General features: G+C 43.6%; 1 protein-coding gene across 3 annotated transcripts in view; it reads left to right on the top strand.

The window, feature by feature from the left end:
- MED27 (mediator complex subunit 27) overlaps positions 1–21,118 on the top strand; it is a 204,398-nt gene that overhangs the window by 133,767 nt on the left and 49,513 nt on the right. For all 3 annotated transcript variants that reach the window (XM_082400827.1, XM_082400828.1, XM_082400829.1), the window contains exon 4: positions 111–204. In XM_082400827.1, coding sequence (XP_082256953.1) covers positions 111–204 — 94 coding nt within the window. The remainder of the gene's footprint in view (positions 1–110; positions 205–21,118) is intronic.

Raw genomic sequence — 21,118 nt, 5'->3', positions numbered from 1 at the left:
AACATATTTCACTAATGAAAAATTAAATTGAGAAGAAAAGCGTACTGTAGGTTTGTATTTCTGTGACTAGGGCTCCAGCTCTTACACCTGTGTGTCTTTCTCCCTCTCAGATATGTTGACGACGTGATTAGCCGCATTGACAGGATGTTCCCTGAAATGTCCATCCACTTATCCAGACCCAATGGGACGTCCGCCATGCTTCTCGTAAGTTCTGCTTGACCTGTTTGTAGGGACACGTGCAAGGACATTGGCCTCCAGGTTAACCTGTTTCTGTGTCGTCGGAGCTCTAGAATGGAAATTAAATCCCAGTTTGACGGTGAACAGCGTTATTTCTCTTTACCGGCATTCTGTAGTACGTTCTACGTGCTTTTGAATGAAATCGCAGAGCCCATCGAAGAGTTACCCAGACAGGAAATACAGTGTGAGACCCTGTCCCCTGTGAGTCAGTTCATGGTGTTTTGGTGAACCTGTCTTACAGTGTCCCAAAGACAATAGGAATGCTCGCCTATTGGATCCTGCTATAGGAAATCATTTATAAAATCCATTCCATATTTGAAGAAAGTGTCTGAGTGCTTGTCACTGATGGTTTCCGATTTTGTTGTTTCTTTTTTCTTTTTCTTTTTCTTTTTAATATTTATTTATTTGTTTGTTTGTTTTTGGCTGTGTCGGGTCTTAGCTGCGGCACACAGGCTCCTCTCTAGTTGCGGCACGCAGGCTCAGTAGTTAAGGCACGCAGGCTTAGTTACCCTGTGGCATGTGGGGTCTTAGTTCCCCGACCAGGGCTTGAACCCACATCCCCTACGTTGGAAGGTGGATTCTTAACCACTGATTTTGTTGTTTCTGATGTGGGTTTGCTCTGAGCAAGTTGGCCTCCTGACCTCATCACTGATGTTTGTATTCACATAAATTCACCAAAGACAGGTGTGTTTGGGAAATACGGTAGAACAGAAATGCTGAATTATAGTAGCAATTAGAAAGGCACAGAGACTGCAGTGACGAGGTGCTCTTCTGGCACTCTGGGTACTAATACACATGCTTGGGGAACCCTTCCTCGAGCACAGATTTTGAGGAGCCTCCACGTTTTACAGAAAAGGAGAATTAACTGGTTAAGAGTGATGGTTTTTGATGGACATCAGGAAGGCGAGCTTCAGGACTGAGCGTTTTTTTACGTCTCACTAGCACTGCTGCTCTGGGGCCTGGTGTGAAGTCCCCGGACTTCAGCGTTTTACCGTTGTAAACTCTTATAAATAGGTAGTCACCCAGGACGAGTGACTATTCACTCAGTCCACTCACCTGAAGAGAGCAGGCTTATTGTGTGTGCATGTGTGTTTTTCTCTTAAGAAAGGAAAAGACGTGGGATTGTTAATTGGGCGGGATTTCACGTGTGAGGCAAAATTAGTGACGTTCATCTGGGTAACATGCTACTTTTCTTTAAAATTCTTTCAGTTAAAAAATACAGCGAATGAGATAACACAGTGTTCTTTTGCTAGAAAAAGAAAACAATTTGTATACGTCTAGAAAAGCATGCAATATTTTCTGCCCCGGTTAAACGTGCAAATTGTCTAAATGTTAAGATCCTCTAGACCCAGCAGCTGAAACATAAATCCCACTTCCAGGATACTTGACAGGGACCAAAGAGTTAATGAAGATAAAAGTGAAAGTGTCTGCGGTGAGATAGGTTTGCTCAAATTATTTCTGGGTCCTTGAGCCTCCATCTCCTGATGAAGGTAGGGGTTTGGCATTGACAGGAATGAGCAAGGAGAACAAGATTCTAGGCAAACAGGTCTGAGATATTAGAGTTACTTCCACCTGAGAAAGTGGGCTTTTATTTCACAGTGCCCTGTCAGCCTCATCTGCTTTCTCACTGAGCTTCTGTTTTAATAGACTGACGAGAGTTTAGGGGCTCGATCAAGGACAGAGTTCGCTTTTATACACACCGTTTTCACTGCCGTGAGTGGCTAATTCAGACCACTGTGCGTCTGGCCAGCAAGCTGTCATCTTCCTTAGGTGACATGGGAATTCACACAAGGTGGTGTCTGTTTATAGGCAGAGCAGTGGGTGATCTGATTCGGAATTAGATTGCCAGGTGGATAATCATACTTTCAACATCATGGCTTTATTTGGCTTTTACTTTTAAAAGATGGTATTTTATTAGACTGCAGATTCCTAGGCCACTTGCTGTCACCGCACACATCTTCTCTGAGGTCGAAGGGAATTTTCACCTGGGCGGAGAGCGGGACCGGCAGCTGCCACCTCCCCTCCTCCCCTCGCTAGTCACCTGTTCCCTGTGACCGGTGGAGACAGCGTGAGACCCGTGCTGTAGGCAGTGGGGCGCCACTGCACGAGGTCCAGGCAAGAGTGAAACTTGTTTTCTGGAGATCCTTCTGAAATGAATTGTGTCAATCTGGGAGGTGGTGCACCCTGAAAGCTTTGAGAGGCAAGTGAGACTGATGGGGAGACCAACTAGGCCTCTGAAGCAGGACGCACGTGGGCAGTCTCTGCTGACATCTCTCTCTGCTGACATGTCCCTCTGCCTGCTTGGCCGAAGCCTGAAGTGCACCCGTGCTTTGTAATAAAGCAGCATTTCCTCCTGAGTCAGCCAGGCTTCCGTGAGTGCGGGCGAAAGAAACCTGCTCTGATGAACTTAAGCAAGAAAAGGGTTGGCTTTTGTCTTTGTTTTGCTTTTTAATGATGCTGGATGTTCACAGACATGAAGATAGAGCTGCCCTGCCAGGAGGGACAAAAACCAGGTTCACTCCAGGGGTGTCAGGAGCAGGACAGCGTCCCTTTTGGACTCTGTGGCCCAAGTGGTTTGACCTCAACTGCCTTTCATCCTTTCATCCTGCGCCTGTGCTCATATATCCCAGGGGAAACACTCCCGCTGGCCTAACCTGAAGTTGTCCCTCCCGCTGGGGGGTAGGTCCTGCCTTGGCAGCCCCCGAGAAGCATGTGGAGTGGAGGAGGTCATTCCTCAGGGGAAGAGAGGCAGGGCCAAGAAAGCAATCCGTATGACAGAGTGAACGTCCCCTGCCCCCCTGTACCACGCGGAGCCTCGTGGTTCACCTAGCGCTCATCTCCCTCCTCACAGTGGCCCTCAAGGTAGGCAGCGCCGATGGGTTTCATTTTACAAGTGAGGAGACTGAGGTAGTGGGGGTAGCGGTTTCTCCAGGCTCGCGCAGCCAGGACACGGCTTCCAGGCCTCCAGGGTGCTTCCTCCTCCCTCCCGTCTCTGATTATACTTCGTGGTGCTGGTGAGTAAGATTTGGGTGATCAGACACCAGGCGGGTAATTTTTTCTTGGTTTTTTTTAACTGTGTAATTTGATGTATACAAAGGAATATATGTAATGTGTGTGTCAGTTTAAAAGTGTAATGATAAACACATGAGCTCACTACCCAATCTAAGAAGCAGAAGATAACCAATGTGTGCTTCTCCCCAATCCTTGCCTCTCCCCGCAAAACCACCACCGTCCTGTTAATCATCCCCTTCTCTTCGTTTTTTAAGTATGAGTTTACCACATGGACGTGTATCCCTAAGAAATGTATCATTGAGTTTTGTTGAATTTTGAGCTTTATAAGAACAGTGTCATATTGTGTGATTGTTTCTAAGATGTAGCCATGTTGGTAGTTGTATCTGACAATTTGATCATCTTCATGGTTATGTAATAGTTCATTCTGTGACCGTGCACACTTTATTCTTTCTCCTGTCAATGTGTGTTTGAGTTGTTTCCGGTTTTGCTTTTTAAATAATGGCGGCATGATCATTCTTGCACATATACCAGGATATATTTTTAAGCTTTTGCCCAAGCCATGGAGGCAGCGGAGGAAGGGCAGTGTTGGGAGCAGTGGAGCAGACAGCTTTTCCTTTCTTTCTTTTTTTTTTTTAAAATAAACTTATTTATTTTATTTTTGGCTGCATTGGATCTTCATTGCTGTACGCGGGCTTTCTCTAGTTGTGGCGAGCAGGGGCTACTCTTCGTTGTGGTGTGTGGGCTTCTCATTGTGATGGCTTCTCTTGTTGCAGAGCACAGGCTCTAGGCACACAGGCTTCAGTAGTTGTGGCATGCGGGCCCAGTAGTTGTGGCTCGTGGGTTCTAGAGCGCAGGCTCAGTGGTCATGGCGCATGGGCTTAGTTGCTCCGCGGCATGTGGGATCTTCCCAGACCAGGGCTCGAACCCGTGTCCCTTGCATTGGCAGGCGGATTCTTAACTACTGCACCACCAGGGAAGCCCCGGACAGCTTTTTCCAAGAGTCACTTGAATTGTGAAATGTAGTGGCCTGGTGCCCACACTGGTGTACAGAGGGGTCCAGAAACAGCTCTGGTTAACATGGCCTGGCGTCCACGGCCAGCATGTTCCACTGATTTTTGTTGTCACTGTAGATCTCTTCTGGTTTTGGTGTGTGAGCACAGAGGGGTTTTTGGATTTTTTGTGCACACACATGGAAAAATGACATAACGTCATTGAACTCCAGAGCATTCTGTGAACACAGAGCAGGTTTGGTGATCCCATTTTGGTTTCCTCCTTCACCAAGCAATCCCTGCCAAGAAGCAGCAGGGTGCCTTAGATGTACAAAGATCTGTACCTGGGAGCCTCAGCCTGTCACCAACAGCTTCTTCACAATGTAGAGGGGAAAGCAAAAAATGAGGACTATATATCGAATTGGCACCTTTTAAGGCGACTTGGGGTCAATTTTGCTCCTCTAAAAGCTAAACCTGCCTTTCCTTGTTGGCCTGGAGACATCGGGCTTCAGAGCCCATCAGACGTAGGAGCAGTCACCTCCGGCCTGGGCTCTGTGCTTGACCTGGAGGCCCAGGCGTTGTATCCGCTTCCTGCTTGTGGACCCACAGGGAGCGCAGGCTCAGGAGGAGGGAAGGGAGGGCAGATCGGGGCTCAGTCAGTGTTTGCTGAGTGAATACATGAATGACACAGAAAAGCATCTTCCTCTTCCGGATGTACCGGTTTCTCCCCATGGCTGCAACGGGGACCTGCTCCTCAGGGGAGAGGAAACTAGCCTGCTTCCAGAACTCTCAGGGCGGTTATCACCTTAACTTCTCCTGGCATCTTTGTGAGCCTTGGGTCATCGACTGGAGCCTGGACAGGCCAAGTCCTGGCTAATATGAAATCTGAACTTTCAGCCTCTTATGTAATCCTTAACTACACTCCGGCTGGCTCTCTCCGTGCTGGTCGGGGGCCGTTTTGGTGTTGTGTAAGTTAATAACTCATGATAAAATAAATCCTGTTTCCGTTCTTTGAAGAGATGAGCTCAGTCATCCAAAAATAAATCTAGCTGTGTTGATATTTAGTTTCAGTTAATCTACCGCCTTACATCCCATTATTAATTTTCTTCAAACAGTCAAAATATTGTAAGAGCTTAACTGAGTCAGACTAGAACAAGCAGCTGGCTTCTTTCGGCATTTAAACTATTAATCCACAGTTTTTTACTGATCCATGAGGTATGAAAATGTAAGAGAAGAAGAAGATGAAACTTCAACCGTGATATTTGAAATGTACCTTAATACTTTATAAATTAATCTTTCTTTATATGTTATATGGTTTACAACAGATAAAACTCATTTATCAATCTCTTTAATATACTTTTCAGCAGCCCTCAGTTTCTTTAACATATTCGTGCCTTGTTTTTGAATGACACATCTGTTTTAGACCGTTTAGACACATTATCTCATTTCACTCCATCCCAAGCTCTCTGAGGTAGGAAGACTGTTGAACAGCTGAAGTGCTTAACTGTTTTGGGCCTTGATTTCTCTGCTGGGTTCAGTAGTTCTCAAACTTTAGTAGGCCCAAGAATCACCAGTGTAGTTTGTGGAAAATGCACATTCCTGGCAGGCAGCCCAGAAGTTCTGATTCAGCAGCTCTGGGGTAGAGCCCCAAAGCCACATCTCCCACCCGAGTCTCGAGTCATCTATGGAGCACGTTTCAAAAAGCATAATGTTAAACCATTGTGCCCTTGGAGTTCCAACGAAGGTGGGCCTTTTTGATACGTCTCAGATCAAGCATCAGGCCCTTCTGTGAGCTAGGTTGCTAAAGCGTTCGTATATTTATTCAGTAAACACTGAGCACCAGGAGAGGAGGGCATAGCGCTGGGCGCTGTTCAGCACTGACCACAGTCCGTGTACTCACGGAGCCTGCGTCGCACTCACGGACGGGAGACCAGCCAGGTGCTGCATAATATGATGGGGGGTGGGGGTGGGGGCAGAGCCGGACAGGGGCTGGAGAGAGGAGGGCCTGGCGCGGGGAGCTGGGGCTCAGGGAACCCCTCTGTGAGCAGAGACCTGCGGGAAGTGAGGCGAGCCTGGAGCCGGGGCCATGAGAGGCAGCGCAGCGTCAAAGACCCGAGCCCAGGCCAGTTTGTGTGCAGATCACACCCGGGAGGCTAGGCTGCTGGAGTGCAGGGAGCGAGGGAAGAGGGGGAGGGGAGGGGAGGCTTCCGAAACAAAACAGGCAGGGCCCAGGCTCTGCGCCTCGCAGGCTGGGGTAGGGCTGGGCATTTGATTTTTAAAATTTTAACTTCAGGTTAAATCGATCATAATCCTTGCTTGATCATCACACTGTCATCATTGATCCAGACGTGGCCCTTTCGTATTTATTTATTTAATAATAGAGTGAACATTTGTGAACCTATCCCCCAGCCCGAGAGCTAGAACATTATCTGCAACCTTACACCCTGTGAGCGTCCCCGGCCCCTGTCCTGTAGGAACTGTTATCCCTCCCTTTGTGGGTCATTCTCTTTCCTTTTTTTGCGGGAGGGTTTAACACAAATATATGTATTCCTAAATACATATGTATAGTGTGTTCTTTAATTTTGCCTGTTTATCTTAATGATTTTTAAAAGGTATCACATGTTGTCTTCAGGGACTTAATTTTTTTCACTCAACATTCTTTTATTTATTTATTTTAAAAATACATTTATTTATTTATTTTTATTTTTGGCTGTGTTGGGTCTTAGTTTCTGTGCAAGGGCTTTCTCCAGTTGCGGCGAGTGGGGGCCACTCTTCGTCGCGGTGCGCGGGCCCCTCACTGTCGTGGCCTCTCCCGTTGCGGAGCACAGGCTCCAGACGCGCAGGCTCAGTACTTGTGGCTCACGGGCCCAGCCGCTCCGCGGCATGTGGGATCTTCCCGGACCAGGGCACGAACCCGTGTCCCCTGCATTGGCAGGCGGACTCCCAACCACTGCGCCACCAGGGAAGCCCCTTTTTTAAATTTTTTAACTAAATTTTACTAAAATTGTTGGTTTAGCTACAATAGCTTATTCATTTTGCTGATACGAAATATTCCATTATATAAATATATCCTAATTTAGTTATCAGTTTTTCTGTCAGTGGTCATTGATTTGTTTATTTTTTTTTTGTTTTTGTATTATGAAGAATCTGCTTTGAACATTCTTGTTCGTGTTCCTTGGGACCCATGGGCTAAGGTTTTTCTTAGAGCGACTCCCAGGAGAAGAATGCTTAGTTTAGGGAAGTGGTTCTCGACTAGGGGTGATTGTTTTGCCTCCCAAGGGACATTTGGTGATGTCTAGAAACATTTTTAATTGTCACAACATGGGGGGAGGGGTATCACTGGCATCTAGTGGGTAGAGACCAGAGATGCCACTAAACGTCCTGCAATGAGCAGGACAGTCCTCACTTCAAAGGATTGTCCAGCCCCAAATTAAAGTGCTAAAGTTGAGAAGCCCTGGTTTAGGGCATGCAAATATTCAACTTCCCATGAAAATGCCAAATGTTGTCCTAAACAGTTGCACCAATTTACACCCCACTAACAATTCTGAAGTAGTAAAACAGGTTTTTCCCAAACATACAAAGACAGAAATAACTTCAGTTGTCCTTCAGAAATTTCTTGAGACCATCCAGTGCTAAAATTCTGTGATGCTACAGCAATCACTTTATGAATCTGTACCCATGTTTTAACATAGCGTACCCATTTTTTGTCACAGCACGGGATATTATCGGAATTCTTCGTTAAATGCTTTTTTTGGAAAAATGCCATTTATAAGATTTATAAGAAAAGTCAGTTTTTATAGTGCTGCTTCACTTTTGACACATAAAAAATTGGTTTACCAAACCTGGTTCCAAAGGACATTTATTTCCAAAAATCAGACCCATTCTTTACAACAGCAGTTCTCAAATTATGGTTTGGCAACAAGGGGTTACAGAGACCCATTCAGGAGGTCCACAGAGTCAAAACTGTTTTTATGGTGATACTCAGACATCGCTTTCCTTTGTCACTTTTGTTCGTTCACAAGTTCACAGTGGAGTTTTCCAGAGGCTACATCGTGAGGGATGACATCATCATGTGGGCACCTGTTGGCTCCTGTAGTCTTGTGTTTTAAACATTTCTGTTTTATTTCTAATATGGTAAATATTGACAACTGTATTCTACAGAAACAAAAGTTGCTTGAGGTCCTCAATAATTTTTAAGAGTGTAGAAAGGTCCTGAGACCGAAATGTTTGAGAACTGCTGCTTTAAGAAGTATGTTAACTGTTAAGACTATTCAGAACAATTTTATCAAACTAAATTTCAAAAAGTGGTTCTAGAAATGTTTGTTGCAATGGCAATGATATGAATGGAGATTTATTAGTGATTAAAAACTTTGAGGTTTAAAAAAATGTCAAAAAGTGAAAGTCAAGGGAATATGGGACATTCTATAGGACAACTAACTTAATGTGGGGAAAATGGAGAGGATGGAGTGCTTAAAAGGCTTAACAGCAGTATGTAACGTGTGGACCTTGTCTGGATCCTGATTCAAAAAAACAACTGTAAAAGAATGTTTTCTAAGAAATCCAAAGGAGCTGTACATGGTCTAAATTTCAGAGGATACCAAGGAATTGTTGGTAATTTTGTTAGGATTAATAACGTCCTCATGGTTATAAAACAAAAGATCTATTTTTTAGAGGCACATGCTTCATTATGTAGAGCTCAAACGACATGATGTATGAGGTTTGCTTTAAAAATACTTCAACAAAGAAAACAGAGAGATAAATAAAGCAGGTATGGCAAAATTTTGATCATTTTTAAATTTGGGTGGTTATTAAGCAATCTGTCTTCCTTTATGTTTGAAAATGTTCACACAGAAATGTTACGAATGGTTATTTAAATTCAAGTCTCTCCACATATTCTCCAAACAATATGGAAAAACAAGAACAAATAAAACTACAGAAACCATACATTAAACACAGCTAAGAGACCGAAAACACCCACACTCCGAATTATGTGTGAGTAAAAAACAAACAAATCCTAATGAGCTATCACTTGCACACCCACTGTTAACCTTTGCTGAGGGAAAAATGCATCATACAAAAGAGTACATACTGTCTGATTGCATTACATGACGTTTTAGAATGGGCCAAAACTAAGGTGAATAAAAATCAGAACAGCACTTCCCCTGGGAGAGTTAGAGCAGGCATGGGTTGGGAAGGGCATGAGGAAACATTGCGCGGTGGTGGAAGGGTTCTGCATTTTGACAGAGGTGTGGCTTATATGGTTGTATGCAGTTGCCAAAATTCCGAGAATGGTACTTTCTAAAGATTTATGTACTTTACTGGAGGCAAATTTTACCTCAAAAAACATTTTTTTAACGAACATTGAACTGCTTAATGATATGCTTGCCTTTGTGTTTAGGGATGAAATATACTAATGTCTGCAACTTTCAAACTCTTCCAAAAAATAAGATGAATGAATGGACAGATAGATGAATATATATGTGATAAAGCAATAGAACAAAATGATAACAGTTATAGAATCTAGCTCACGAGAATACAGGTGTTCACCCGACAACTCTTTCAACTTTTTAGATGTTCGAAATTTTTCATAATAAAATGTTGAAGGAATAAACACTTCAACTAAAGAAATCCCCCCCACACACACCCCCCACCACCAAGGAAGCAAAAACCACAGAGCAGAAGAAAGCTATTTAACACAGACAGCACTCCAAACTGATTTTAATACCCTCAAGCATTTGGAGAGGTGAAAAGACTAATCCTTAAGTCAGGAATTCAGAAACTAAAAACAGAAACTGGCAAAAAGATGAAGAAATGAAAAGGATTTACTGTACTCAGGAAAAAATGATAAAATTATCTCAAATTAAGACTAAATTTCAAGATGCTCAAGGAAAAATAGATTCAAATGACATTTAATAAAGGGCACTGAAGAAAGGCTAAGAAACAACCAAGAGAGTGAAAATCAGATGAAGAAAGAAGTAGAAAGGTTCAGAGAGAAAGTGATTGAAGTGAGGCACAGACAGAGAAGAGACAACACATATATAACTGGAGGCCATGAAGAAGGAGAACAAAATAATGAAACAGAACCAATATGTAAAACTGTAATCTAAGAAGAATTCCTGCAAATGAAAGGTCTAAATTTGCACATTGAAAGATCTCACTGGGTACTTGGGAAAATTGACCAGCAACAATCAAGTCTAAGATGTATTCTGATAATGCTATCTGACTTCAGAGATAAAGAAAAAGATCCTCAAGGCTTCCAAGCAAAAAATCAAATAACTTACAAGGCAAAAGAATTAGACTGGCATCGGCTGTCTCAAAAACAATATATAAAGCAAGGCAATGATGGAGCATCGTTTTCAAAGAAAGTATGAATCAAAGGTATATATGTCTTTCAAGTATCAGAGAAAAACCATTTTAAACATGCAAGAATTCTCTACCCATTAGCCCATGTTGAGGAGTCTACTGGAGAATGAGATTCATGCAACAAAGAGATGAGTGGGGAAACTTCAGCCTAAGGACTCATAGTGAGCATATAATGTTTTTAATTGCTGATCTAAGACTAAAACAAAGGTGGTGATGAGGGTAAAGTAATATATAAATGTTATGTATTCTAACACAGTAAAAATAATCTAAACAAAAAATGGGGGAAGGGATAGGTAAAGATGAAAGTAGAATGAGCTCATTGATTTTTATATATGTAATAGGTAAGATTTAAAGGATTCCATTAAAAATTGACGAACAAAATGCTAAAATGGTATCTAAGAAAATGGGAGTCTAAGGGCATTAAAATGTATAAGTACAAAGGTAAGCATGAGAACAAAAATATAAACCTTCCTAAATACAATTAATCAATCAACTAATAAACGAGTGAGCAAGCAAAGAAAACGTCACTTAGAGAAAGAAGCATTGGAAATATAATGCACATAATAACTATACAATCATGTGACCAAGTTGAGACCACATGTATCAGTCTTATCAATAAATGTGAACAAATATAATACATTCATTAAAAGATTTCATTTTAGCTGATATTAAAGTTCATTTGGAAAAGAAACACGCAGAAAGGATAGGAAACCAAAAAAGAAAAGCTCCCAGGAGATCTTGCCCTGTCGGACATTGAAACATACTCTAAAGCCTCTATAATTAAAACTGTGTGGTGCTGGCTCGTGGGTGGACAAATAGGCTAGTAGAATAAAATAGACTAGAAGTAGACTCAATTACATTTAAAAATTTACGTGTGATAAAGGTAGGATCTAAAATCAACAGGGCCTCTACCATAAAAAGGAAACAATTTAGGTTGCAAAAAAAAACCACAAAGTCAGAAGACAGCCGACACACTGGGAGAAAATGTTTGCAACGTGTATCACAGATACAGGGCTAGTATACCTAAGATCATTTTGTAACTCTTAAAAAGGGTAAAAAGACCAAAAATAGAATAGAAAATGAGGAAAAGAGGCAGACAATTAACCCTCTGAAAAGATATAAAAGTGGTACTTAAACATACGAAAAGATGTTCAACCGTACCCATAATTAGAGAAATGCAAATTAAAACTGCACCGAGGTGCCATTTCTCACCTACCAGATTTGCAAAAGTTAAAAACTATAACAACACATTCTGTTGGTGAGCCTGTAAGGAAACAGCCACCATCATACATTGCTAGTGGGAATGCAAATTGGTGCAACCATTTTGGAGGGACTTGGGCAGCGTCTGGTAAAGCTCTGTATGCATTTACCTTCTGACCCAGCAGTACTACTTCTAGGAATTTACCCTGAAGATACACCTCCAACAATATGAAAATACATATGCACAAGATTATTAATTACAGCTTGTTTGTAATTGCAAAATACTGGAAATAACCTCAGTGCCTGTGCAGAGGAGAGTGATTGAATAAAGTATGATACAGCCACACAGTGGAGCCACACGACTGCTTTTTTTCATCTTTAAAAAAGAATGAGAAAGACCTCTATGACTCATTTGAAGTGATTTCTAGGATACATTGTTAAGAGAAAAAAAACCAAAGTGTTAAGAGTATCCTTAATATGCTTCCTCTTTTGTAAGAAAGGAGATAAAGAATATCTGTTATCTTCTCATTTGTAGAGGAAACACACAGAAAAGATGAAACCTGAAACAAAGAAATTGGTTAGAGGGAGGTAGGTGGTAATAGGGTAGGATGGATGTGTATAGGGAGGGGGATGTGTCTCTGAGAATATCTTTTTGTTTAGTTTTGACTTTTAGAACCATGGTAATGTTTCATGTATGCAAAAAATAAATACAGTCGACTAGAGTGGATTTTTTTAAAAAGGAATGCAAACAGAAATAAATAAACCTAACTGTATTTCAAATGAATAATGTAACCACACTTTGGGGAAGGGATGGAGAGCTAACCCTAGTAACCTTTGAACACAGCTTTGTGACTCTAGATCCTTGGGCTAAGGATTGTTATACCTGTGAATAAATATTTAACCTCTTGGTAGTTTGCCAGTTTTTCATAGAAGGTATGGGTTAACAATTCTGAAACCGCTTTATATGTATTCTAGGATTGAGGAAATAAGGAAATAAATTGATAATGGGAACCAGATTTTTCCCTTTTGAAGAGGGACATTACCAAAAAGAAGGAAAAGGCTAGAATAAACCCTTGGTGTTGGATTGAAACTGGCAGTATCAGTGTGAGCTAATTGTTTTTGATATGTATATGCAGATAGATATAGAAATAGATACAAGTGTGTATACACATACCCATGTGCACACATGTCCCAACTCCGTCTGCTGAGATGGTCTACAAGCAGTGAGACTCCAGGAACAATGAGTGCGTCTCTTGTCCTCATCTTTGTTTTTAAACATCATTCTCACTAAGAAGAACTAGGCTTCTTGGAGAAATGGCTGGTTCCAGAACAGGGGCAGAGAAAGTACAAGGTGAACCTGGAACATCTTCTCAGGCCAAAGCAAGGGAAGTGCTCACAGCATGATGGGGGTGTGTGCAATGGACACAAAAGCCAGTTTGGCTCCTGTCAGCCAAGCCTGGGACCATTGAGCACCAAGATAAATGTGATAGTAATGGATTACAACCCACAGAAACCATCGTAATCCACGTGTCCATACTGATTGAAATAAATAAAAGAAGAAAGAAAGAAATGGGAGGTATCAGTATAACAAAAATAGCTATGGGAAAACCATTCCTTACAGTAGAATGTGAACTAATAGATGCAGCAAGCATTAGAAAGTTTGGCAGCCACCATAGTAATGATTGTTTTACATAAGAATCGAGAATCACCAATGAATGCTAAAATTAATGGGTGAAGGGTTGATGACCGACAGTATGAGTGTGGGTGTGCACACCTGTGTGTGTGTGTGTGTGTGTGTGTGTGTGTGTGTGTGTGTGTGTGGAGAGAGGGCAGATATAAGGACCCAGGCCCAAGCTCATGCAGCGTAATGCTAACATATAGGGCCTGTAAGTCTGAAATCGTTCAAAATTATTTCAAAATAAGAAGTTAACATTTTTAAGCGAGCATGTTTAGATTTTTCCATTACACGACATTATGTCTGGTCCAGAATGTGACCGTTGTCTCCGCCTCCTCCACTGCCACCACCCCTGTCCACGCCTCCATTACCGCTCACCTGGGTCAGTACAGCAGTCTCCTGACTGGTCTCCCCCCATCCCCTGTCTGCTCTGCACACAGAGCCAGAGAGTCTTTTAAAGGGAAACTCAAGAAGCGTGTCTTCTGTGCTCAGAACCTGCGATGGCTCCCATTTCACTGCGGTAGAAGCCCCAGTCCTCCTAAGGCTCCTCGTCTGCCATGACTCCACCTTCAGTCGCCCATCCCTGCTGGCCCCCCTCCTGCTTCGGGGCCTTTGCCCTTAGACGTCTGCAGGCCTCATTCCTCATATCCTTCGAGGTTTGCTCTTGTATCCCTTCTCCGTAAGACCTCTCCTGACCAGTATGTGTAACTACCCCCTGCCCCGGATCTGCCTGAATGTCCTTTATTTTTTTAAAAAAGTACTTTTCACTTTCTAAGATAGTACGTGATTTTCTTGTCTGTTACATGAGTCTCGCAGCTTGTGGGATCTTAGTTCCATGACCAGGAACTGAACCCAGGCCCTCGGCAGTGAAAGCGCAGAGCCCTAACCATTGGACCACCAGGGAATTCTCTATGCTTATTGTCTCTTATCTGTTTCCTCCAGGAAGACTGTAAGCTCCACAAGAGTGAGATCTTGTCTGTTTGTTCATTGATGTGTCCCAAACCCCTAGACCAGTGCCTGGCAACATAGTAGGTGCTCAGTAATTATGTGTTGAATGAATATTCATTCATATTGATGTGTGTATATATAAAGAAACTGAATTAAAAGATTTTTTAAAATACTGAGATGAGCTATTAGGGGATGTGAGCCTGGAGTAGAGACTGTGCAATCCTGGCTTTGAGGGAAATGGACATGCACCTATTTGTAACTTCATTTGTAAACAGTCCAGAGGGGCTGTCTTCACCCTCCTGGTAAAGTAGTGGTTATCTCATGGGGGGAGGGGGAGAGGAGTTAGTTCTTTAACTTTCTACTTGAAACACTTAAATATTATTTGATTTCTTTTATTGTAACCATGCATTATTCTTAGGATTAAATTTTATAAAACAAAAACTGTCCTCTTAAGTATAAAATTCACTGGGAACAGAAATACGGGCCTGATCTTACCGATTCCTCAGTAAGTGTCTTTGTTTAGTCAGTGCTCTCTCTGTAGCAGACACCAAGCTCAGGTCTTTACACACCCCGCCTCACTAGTTCTGCCCGGGACCCCAGGAGGTAGGTGACTTTATCCCGTTTCCAGGTTAATAAGCTGGGACTTGCAGAGGATCAGGGTCACACAGCGGAAAGATAACCCCAATCGTAAGTGACAGTTCAGGCCCCAGTCTGTGTGACTCGAGAGCTCAGACTTTCACCCATTAAAATAAAAAATTACTTGAAGCTGCCCAGGTGTCATTTCATTCATTCCCAGCCCTGAAGCATGTTGTTCCTGCTTCCTCAGGGTGCTCCTTGCCCTTGGAGTATCCAGCCGCTGTGGTGCCAGAGATGAACTCGGGACCGAGCAAACCGAGAAGGGGAGACTACACTAGGGACGCAGAGAGGGGGTCACGGGCTCAATAATTTTTCAGGGCCCACTGGAATCTGAGGTTTCTTAGGCAAAATATTTGCAGCGCTTCTGTCTGAATATGTACACCGAAGTCATGCTTGGCTTTATCTTCTGAAGGCTTGTGATTTTAAGTGTGTGTAGATACGGTGTTCCATTCAGACATACAGATGGCATTTTTTGTGGGGTTCTCTCTCCTGTTCTGACTTAACTTTCTGAAACTAGCTCTTGTCGCAATCCCAGGGATCTTAAGCTGGTCCGTGAACTCCTAGAAGGTAATGGATGGGCTTCAGGAAATCTCTGAACCCCTGTGTGTAGATACACTTACGTGCCTTTTTCTGAGGGGAGGGTATGTGGCTCCCATTAGAAAGGGCGGTTAATTCCCAGAGAAGGTTAAGGACACTGGTCTTAAACCCTGATGGAGCTCTAAGTCCTTTCTCAGGGAGGCTCTCTGGTTACCTGCTGATTCAGCTTCTAATCTTCATATTCTTGTTTTATATTCAGTATATTTTAAGAGCTGTACTTCATTTCCACCTGTATTTCTGGTGGCTTCCAGGTTAAAGCACAGTGCTAGAGACACTGCTCTTAAAGAGAATGGCCATGCGAAGGAAGGTACCAGAGTGGAGCAGCTTACCCAAAATGCTTGGCATTAAAGGTGTTTTTCAGTTTAATGACAACTAAAGCATAAATAATTTTTTTTTAGTTACATCGTTTTTATATTCTGACAAAAGCATTTTTTTTTCCTTAGAACTAATTTCAAGGAATAGTTTATACTCTTCTCCCTTCCCTCCCCTCTCCTCCCCTCCCCTCTTCGTTTCTCCTCCCTCCCTCCCTCCCTTCCCCCTCCCTTCCCCCCTTCCCTCCTTTCCTTTCCACCCCCCTTTCCTTTTTTACAAATACCATTTACTAGGTATATGTTGTTTCTTTAGTTTCTTTACCTATTGGTTCAAGACAGTTGCTCCCAGAGGCAGTGGGACACTTACATCTGTTACATGAATGTGTGTTTAGGGCTCAGTGGTAATTGATAGTGTCCCTGAGATTCCCTAAAAATTTTTAGTCTAACTTAAGGATAACCTAGTTAGGCATCCCAGAACCCCCCCCACCCCCCCACCCCCAATGCTAATATGCCAATAATTCCTGGGGTCTGTCATTTCTAATGATGCCTTGGAAGCCCATGTTTCAGACCTCTAGTTTCCCTCAACACGTCTCAATTGCATTTATCCCCCCAAACTTGGGAAGCACATTCCACCAACTCTACCAGGTATATTTCATTAGGCTAGCATTTATAATAGTGAATTTAAATGTTGGAGAAAGCTATTCGAACTCCAAAGGAGTTTCATTGGATTTTAGTTTTAAATATTATTAATTGATTGATGAAATTAATGTCTGGTGGAAACCTGTGGCACTTGCCTTTTTGAGGCAGGGTAAAACTGTTTTCAAAATTCAGAAAAAGGGGTTGAGTAAATGCACAGTTACCTTAAAAAGTAGTAGTAAAACCACAACTATCTTTTTTGTGTGTGTGGCTTAATTCAGTTTTATTCAGTGGCAAAAGTGTTGGGTCTGTTTCCAGGGTACCTGAGTTCCAGGCTTCTTGTCTTATACCTGCTCCCAATTTGGTAGCTCTCTGCTCCATCACTTATCTTCATTTTTGTAGCAGATACAAGAATTGTATTGATCAAATACTATGTGAAAGATGACCCCAAATTGAAAGCTCCAGCAGTGAGCCGTCCCCGTACACACAAAATGCCACCTGCACACTCTCCCCGACGCGCTGTCCATCCTGCCTCCCACCTCCCAGTCGGCCCCCCGCCCACCTCCCCGCTCTCATCTCCTGTTGCCGGAATTCTTGCTGCAGCCACCTAGCTGATCCCCTGGTCTCCTTGTTTCTGGACGCTCTGCCTCCACTCCATCTTCCATACTTAGTGCTCATTCCAAAGGGCAGGTCTCCCCAAGCCAGTCTCCTACTCCTTTGCTTGCAGGGTAAAGCCCTCCTCCTTAGGGAAGCGTATGTGGGCGGTCTTTATAACCCGGCCTCGGTTTTCCTTTCCAACCTCTTCCCCTCTTACTATCTCCCCCCACCACCTGGGTACCCTCTCGTGTTTCTCAGTGGAGGCACTACTGGCATTTTGAATGGGACAGTCGCTCCTTGTATGGAGCTGGTGGCATCTTGCAGAATGATTAGTATCCCTGACCCCAGAATGCTAAATGCCAGTGGCTCTCCACACTCAATGTGACAAGCGAAAATACCTCCTCGTTTCCAGGGGCTCCTTAGAAACCACAAGATTCCCCAAACATTCCGTGCCCGTTTGCTTCTATGCTTTGTGCCTGCTTTTCCCTCTATGGTGTCCTTGTCCAACTCCTGCCCCTTCTGGCAAAACTGCCGTGCCTTCTTTGAGATTGGGGTCTAATGTTACCTTTCAAGAAGCCTACCCTTATTTCTTCAGGCCGAGATAGTTCCATCCTTTGTGCTCCTGAAGTCCTGTTTATGCGTGTGTTAAAAAGAGCGCAGCAGTGTCCTGCACTGATCTTAAGTGGATCACTTTGCTTTAAGATGCGTTTGACAGTACCTACAATCATGTGCCACTGCGCACAAAGCCTTTACGAAGAGCCTAGGGGAAGTGCTCCACCCGGCCGGGTACCTGTGAGCATCTATTGCGATCCACCCCCGTGCGTAGCACTGCTTAGCCCTTGGTACTAGACACGGGGGACTTTACAAAGAAGAAGGGTTCTCTTGGGGCTTCATAATTTCCATAGGGCAAAGAGACAATGTAAATTGTTGTTGGGCTTCCCTGGTGGCGCAGTGGTTAAGAATCCGCCTGCCAATGCAGGGGACACGGATTCGAGCCCTAGTCTGGGAAGATCCCACATGCCGCGGAGCAACTAAGCCCGTGCGCCACAGCTACTGAGCCTGCACTCTAGAGCTCGTGAGCCACAACTGCTGAGTCCGCGTGCCACAACTACTGAAGCCCGTGCACGTAGAGCCCGTGCTCTGCAACAAGAGAAGCCACTGCAATGAGAAGCCGCGCGCCGCAACGAAGAGTAGCCCCCGCTCACCGCAACTAGAGAAAGCCTGCGTGCCGCAGCAAAGACCCAACGCAGCCAAAAATAAATAAATAAGTAAAATTATAAATAAATAAATTGTCACTGTTGGTCTTGTTATTAGAAGAACAGTAATACTGATCAGTAGATTCTTTGACTCCCTGGCAACTTGTCTCAGAGCTTATATTTGACCAAATGGAGCCATTTCTGTCAATACCCCCTGCAATCAATAACGTGAAGCAAAAATGATGTTACTCTTCCCGAATCATAATCTTTGTTTCGAAGAGTTATTAACACAGGAGTCCAAGCTGCTATTTTCTTTAGACAGTCGGGTGTCCTGCTTCAGATTTATACACAGCAATTGAATCTCATTAGCCCAGATTTACACTGCATAGACCAAGCGTGTAAATAATCGAAACTTTCCGGAGCTGCATTAAATCTTCAACTGATTTTAAAAGCAGTTTATCTTGGTATTTTATTTTATTCCCTAATCCCAATCTACGCAGTTGATTTTTCCTCCATTTAATCTTTTCATTGTGTCTGTGCATTGAGACACAACAGTTGCTCGATTCTAATAAAAGTGACATACACCATCCATTTCGGTTGGCAATTGAATTAAAAGATGAGCATGAGTTTATACTAATATGGTCTATAGTATTATTAATTTTGTAAATGATCTTATATTGAATTTTAATTAAAATTAATTTAACTGATTGTGCTGTATGTAGTTACAGGAGTAGTGACTGTCGTCATTCTCATCACCGTCATAATCAGCCCAGCTCAGCCCAGCTAGGGGTCAGTTCCTTGCTCGGCCGATTCTAGCCATGTGATGTTGAGCAGTCACCTAATGTCTCTGTGCCGTCATTTCCTCCCGTGTAAAACGCAGCTGATCAGGGTCCTCTCTCGTGGGGTTGTTGTGAAGATCACCTGGTTACTTAACCCTTGGAGCCAGGCCAGCCGCTGGTGAGCTCAGCCGGCCAGGATGGGGGCAGGGTGTGGGGGGGAGGGGGGGATTGCAGTGATTTCTGCTAGACATTTGTTGAAGATCATGAAATTGTATGGGCCTTGTTCATGGCTTACTTACCATGTTGACTGTTGATCATAAACATTGTGAACATAAGAAAAATTTCTTCGTTTCTGTTCAAAAACCCTTTGCAATAATGTGGGATCTGTTTTTTAAACATAGATGAGAATTCTCACCTTCCTTTTTCTCCTCATTCTTGAATTATATTTTTAGTTAAAATTACATAGTGACTGTCTCTGTGTCTGCTTTTAAGATGACTACTCGGTGATCATGCTTATTTTATAGGGCATCCGTTTTTTCTCCATTTTGTTCAACTACAGAGATGTGAGGATTGTCAAACAGAATTTTGAAGTAGGGGCTCTGTTGGGTTTTGCCTTAAAGTTAACATTCATAATATTAGCTGCTGCTTATTCAGGATCTTCCCCCACTTCCCTGGCGATTCCTTCTCAGTCTTCTCTATAGATTCCTCTTCCTCTTCCCAAAACATTGGCGTGTCCCGAGCTCAGTTCTTGGGTCTGGTCCCTTCTCTGTCCGTACTCCCTAGGTGATCTCATCCATCCCAGGATTTTAAATATGTTTTAAATAGTTGCTGCTGAAGCCCAGGTTTACATCCTTACCCAGGTCTCTCCCCAGACTTCAGGCCCAGGTGCCGGTTGACGTTGCCGCTTGCGCGTGGGCAGTGGTCCCCGTGTTAGTAAATGACGACTCCATTCGTCCTGTTGCCAGACCAGAAGTCTTGGTGTGGGCTCTGCCTCTCCCTTCTCTCACAGCCAATCCATTGGTAAATCCTGCGGCTTCTTCCTTAGAAATACATCCAGAATCCTAATGGGAAAGAATATAAAAAAGAATGTCTGTATGTGTATAACTGAGTCACTTTGCTGTGCAGCAGAGACTGGCACAACCCTGTAAATCAGTTATACTTCAATTTAAAAAAAAAGAGTCAGGAAAAAAAAAAAGGAAAGAAATACATCCAGAATCTACTCACGTCTCACCCACTCCACCCGACACCCCAGTTCAAGCTGCTGTCCCTTCTCACCTGGCTGATTGCAGCGTCCTCCCACCCTCGCACCTCTGTAGCCTTTCACACACTGTAATCACTTTGCAGCTAGAACACTACTTTTGAAATGTCACTCTTCTGCCTAGAAGACCCTACCAGCTTCCCATCGCACCTAGAGGTATCTTTACCACGATCTCTCAGGCCCTACACGGTCCCCTTGCTCCCCGACCCCGTCTCCCACCACTGCGCCCTGGCTCAATCCACTCCGGCCGCACTGGCCTCCTCACTGCTCCCAGAGCACATCAGGCCTGCTCCGGCCTCGGGGCCTTGGCACCAACTGTGCCCTCTGCCCCTGGCTCTCTCCTTCACTTCCTGAGAGCTTCTAGGTCTCCCCTGACGGCACTATTTAAAATAGCACCCTACCCCACCCCTTGCCATTCTGTCCCTTACCCTGCTTTGTTTTCTTTATAGCATTTTCACCATATGGCGCGTTATGCATTACCTTACTGTCAATCTCCACCCTCCACAAGGCGAGCTCTTTGAAGGCAGGGACTTTGTTTTGTTCACTGCTGTATCCGCAGTGCCTAGAACAGTGCCCGGCACATGCTGAGTGCCCCGTAAACATTTATTCAGTGAACGTATGTGCTGTTTGCAGTGTAATCTCCCATCAGCCCTGTGAGGTAGGTAAGGCACAGAGAGAGGCAAG

This window comes from Balaenoptera borealis (genome assembly GCF_965194805.1).
Source record: "Balaenoptera borealis genome assembly, chromosome: 8".
Classification (NCBI taxonomy): domain Eukaryota; kingdom Metazoa; phylum Chordata; class Mammalia; order Artiodactyla; family Balaenopteridae; genus Balaenoptera; species Balaenoptera borealis.
Note: the sequence above shows the minus strand (reverse complement) of the source record. Positions and strands in the feature narration are given on the sequence as shown.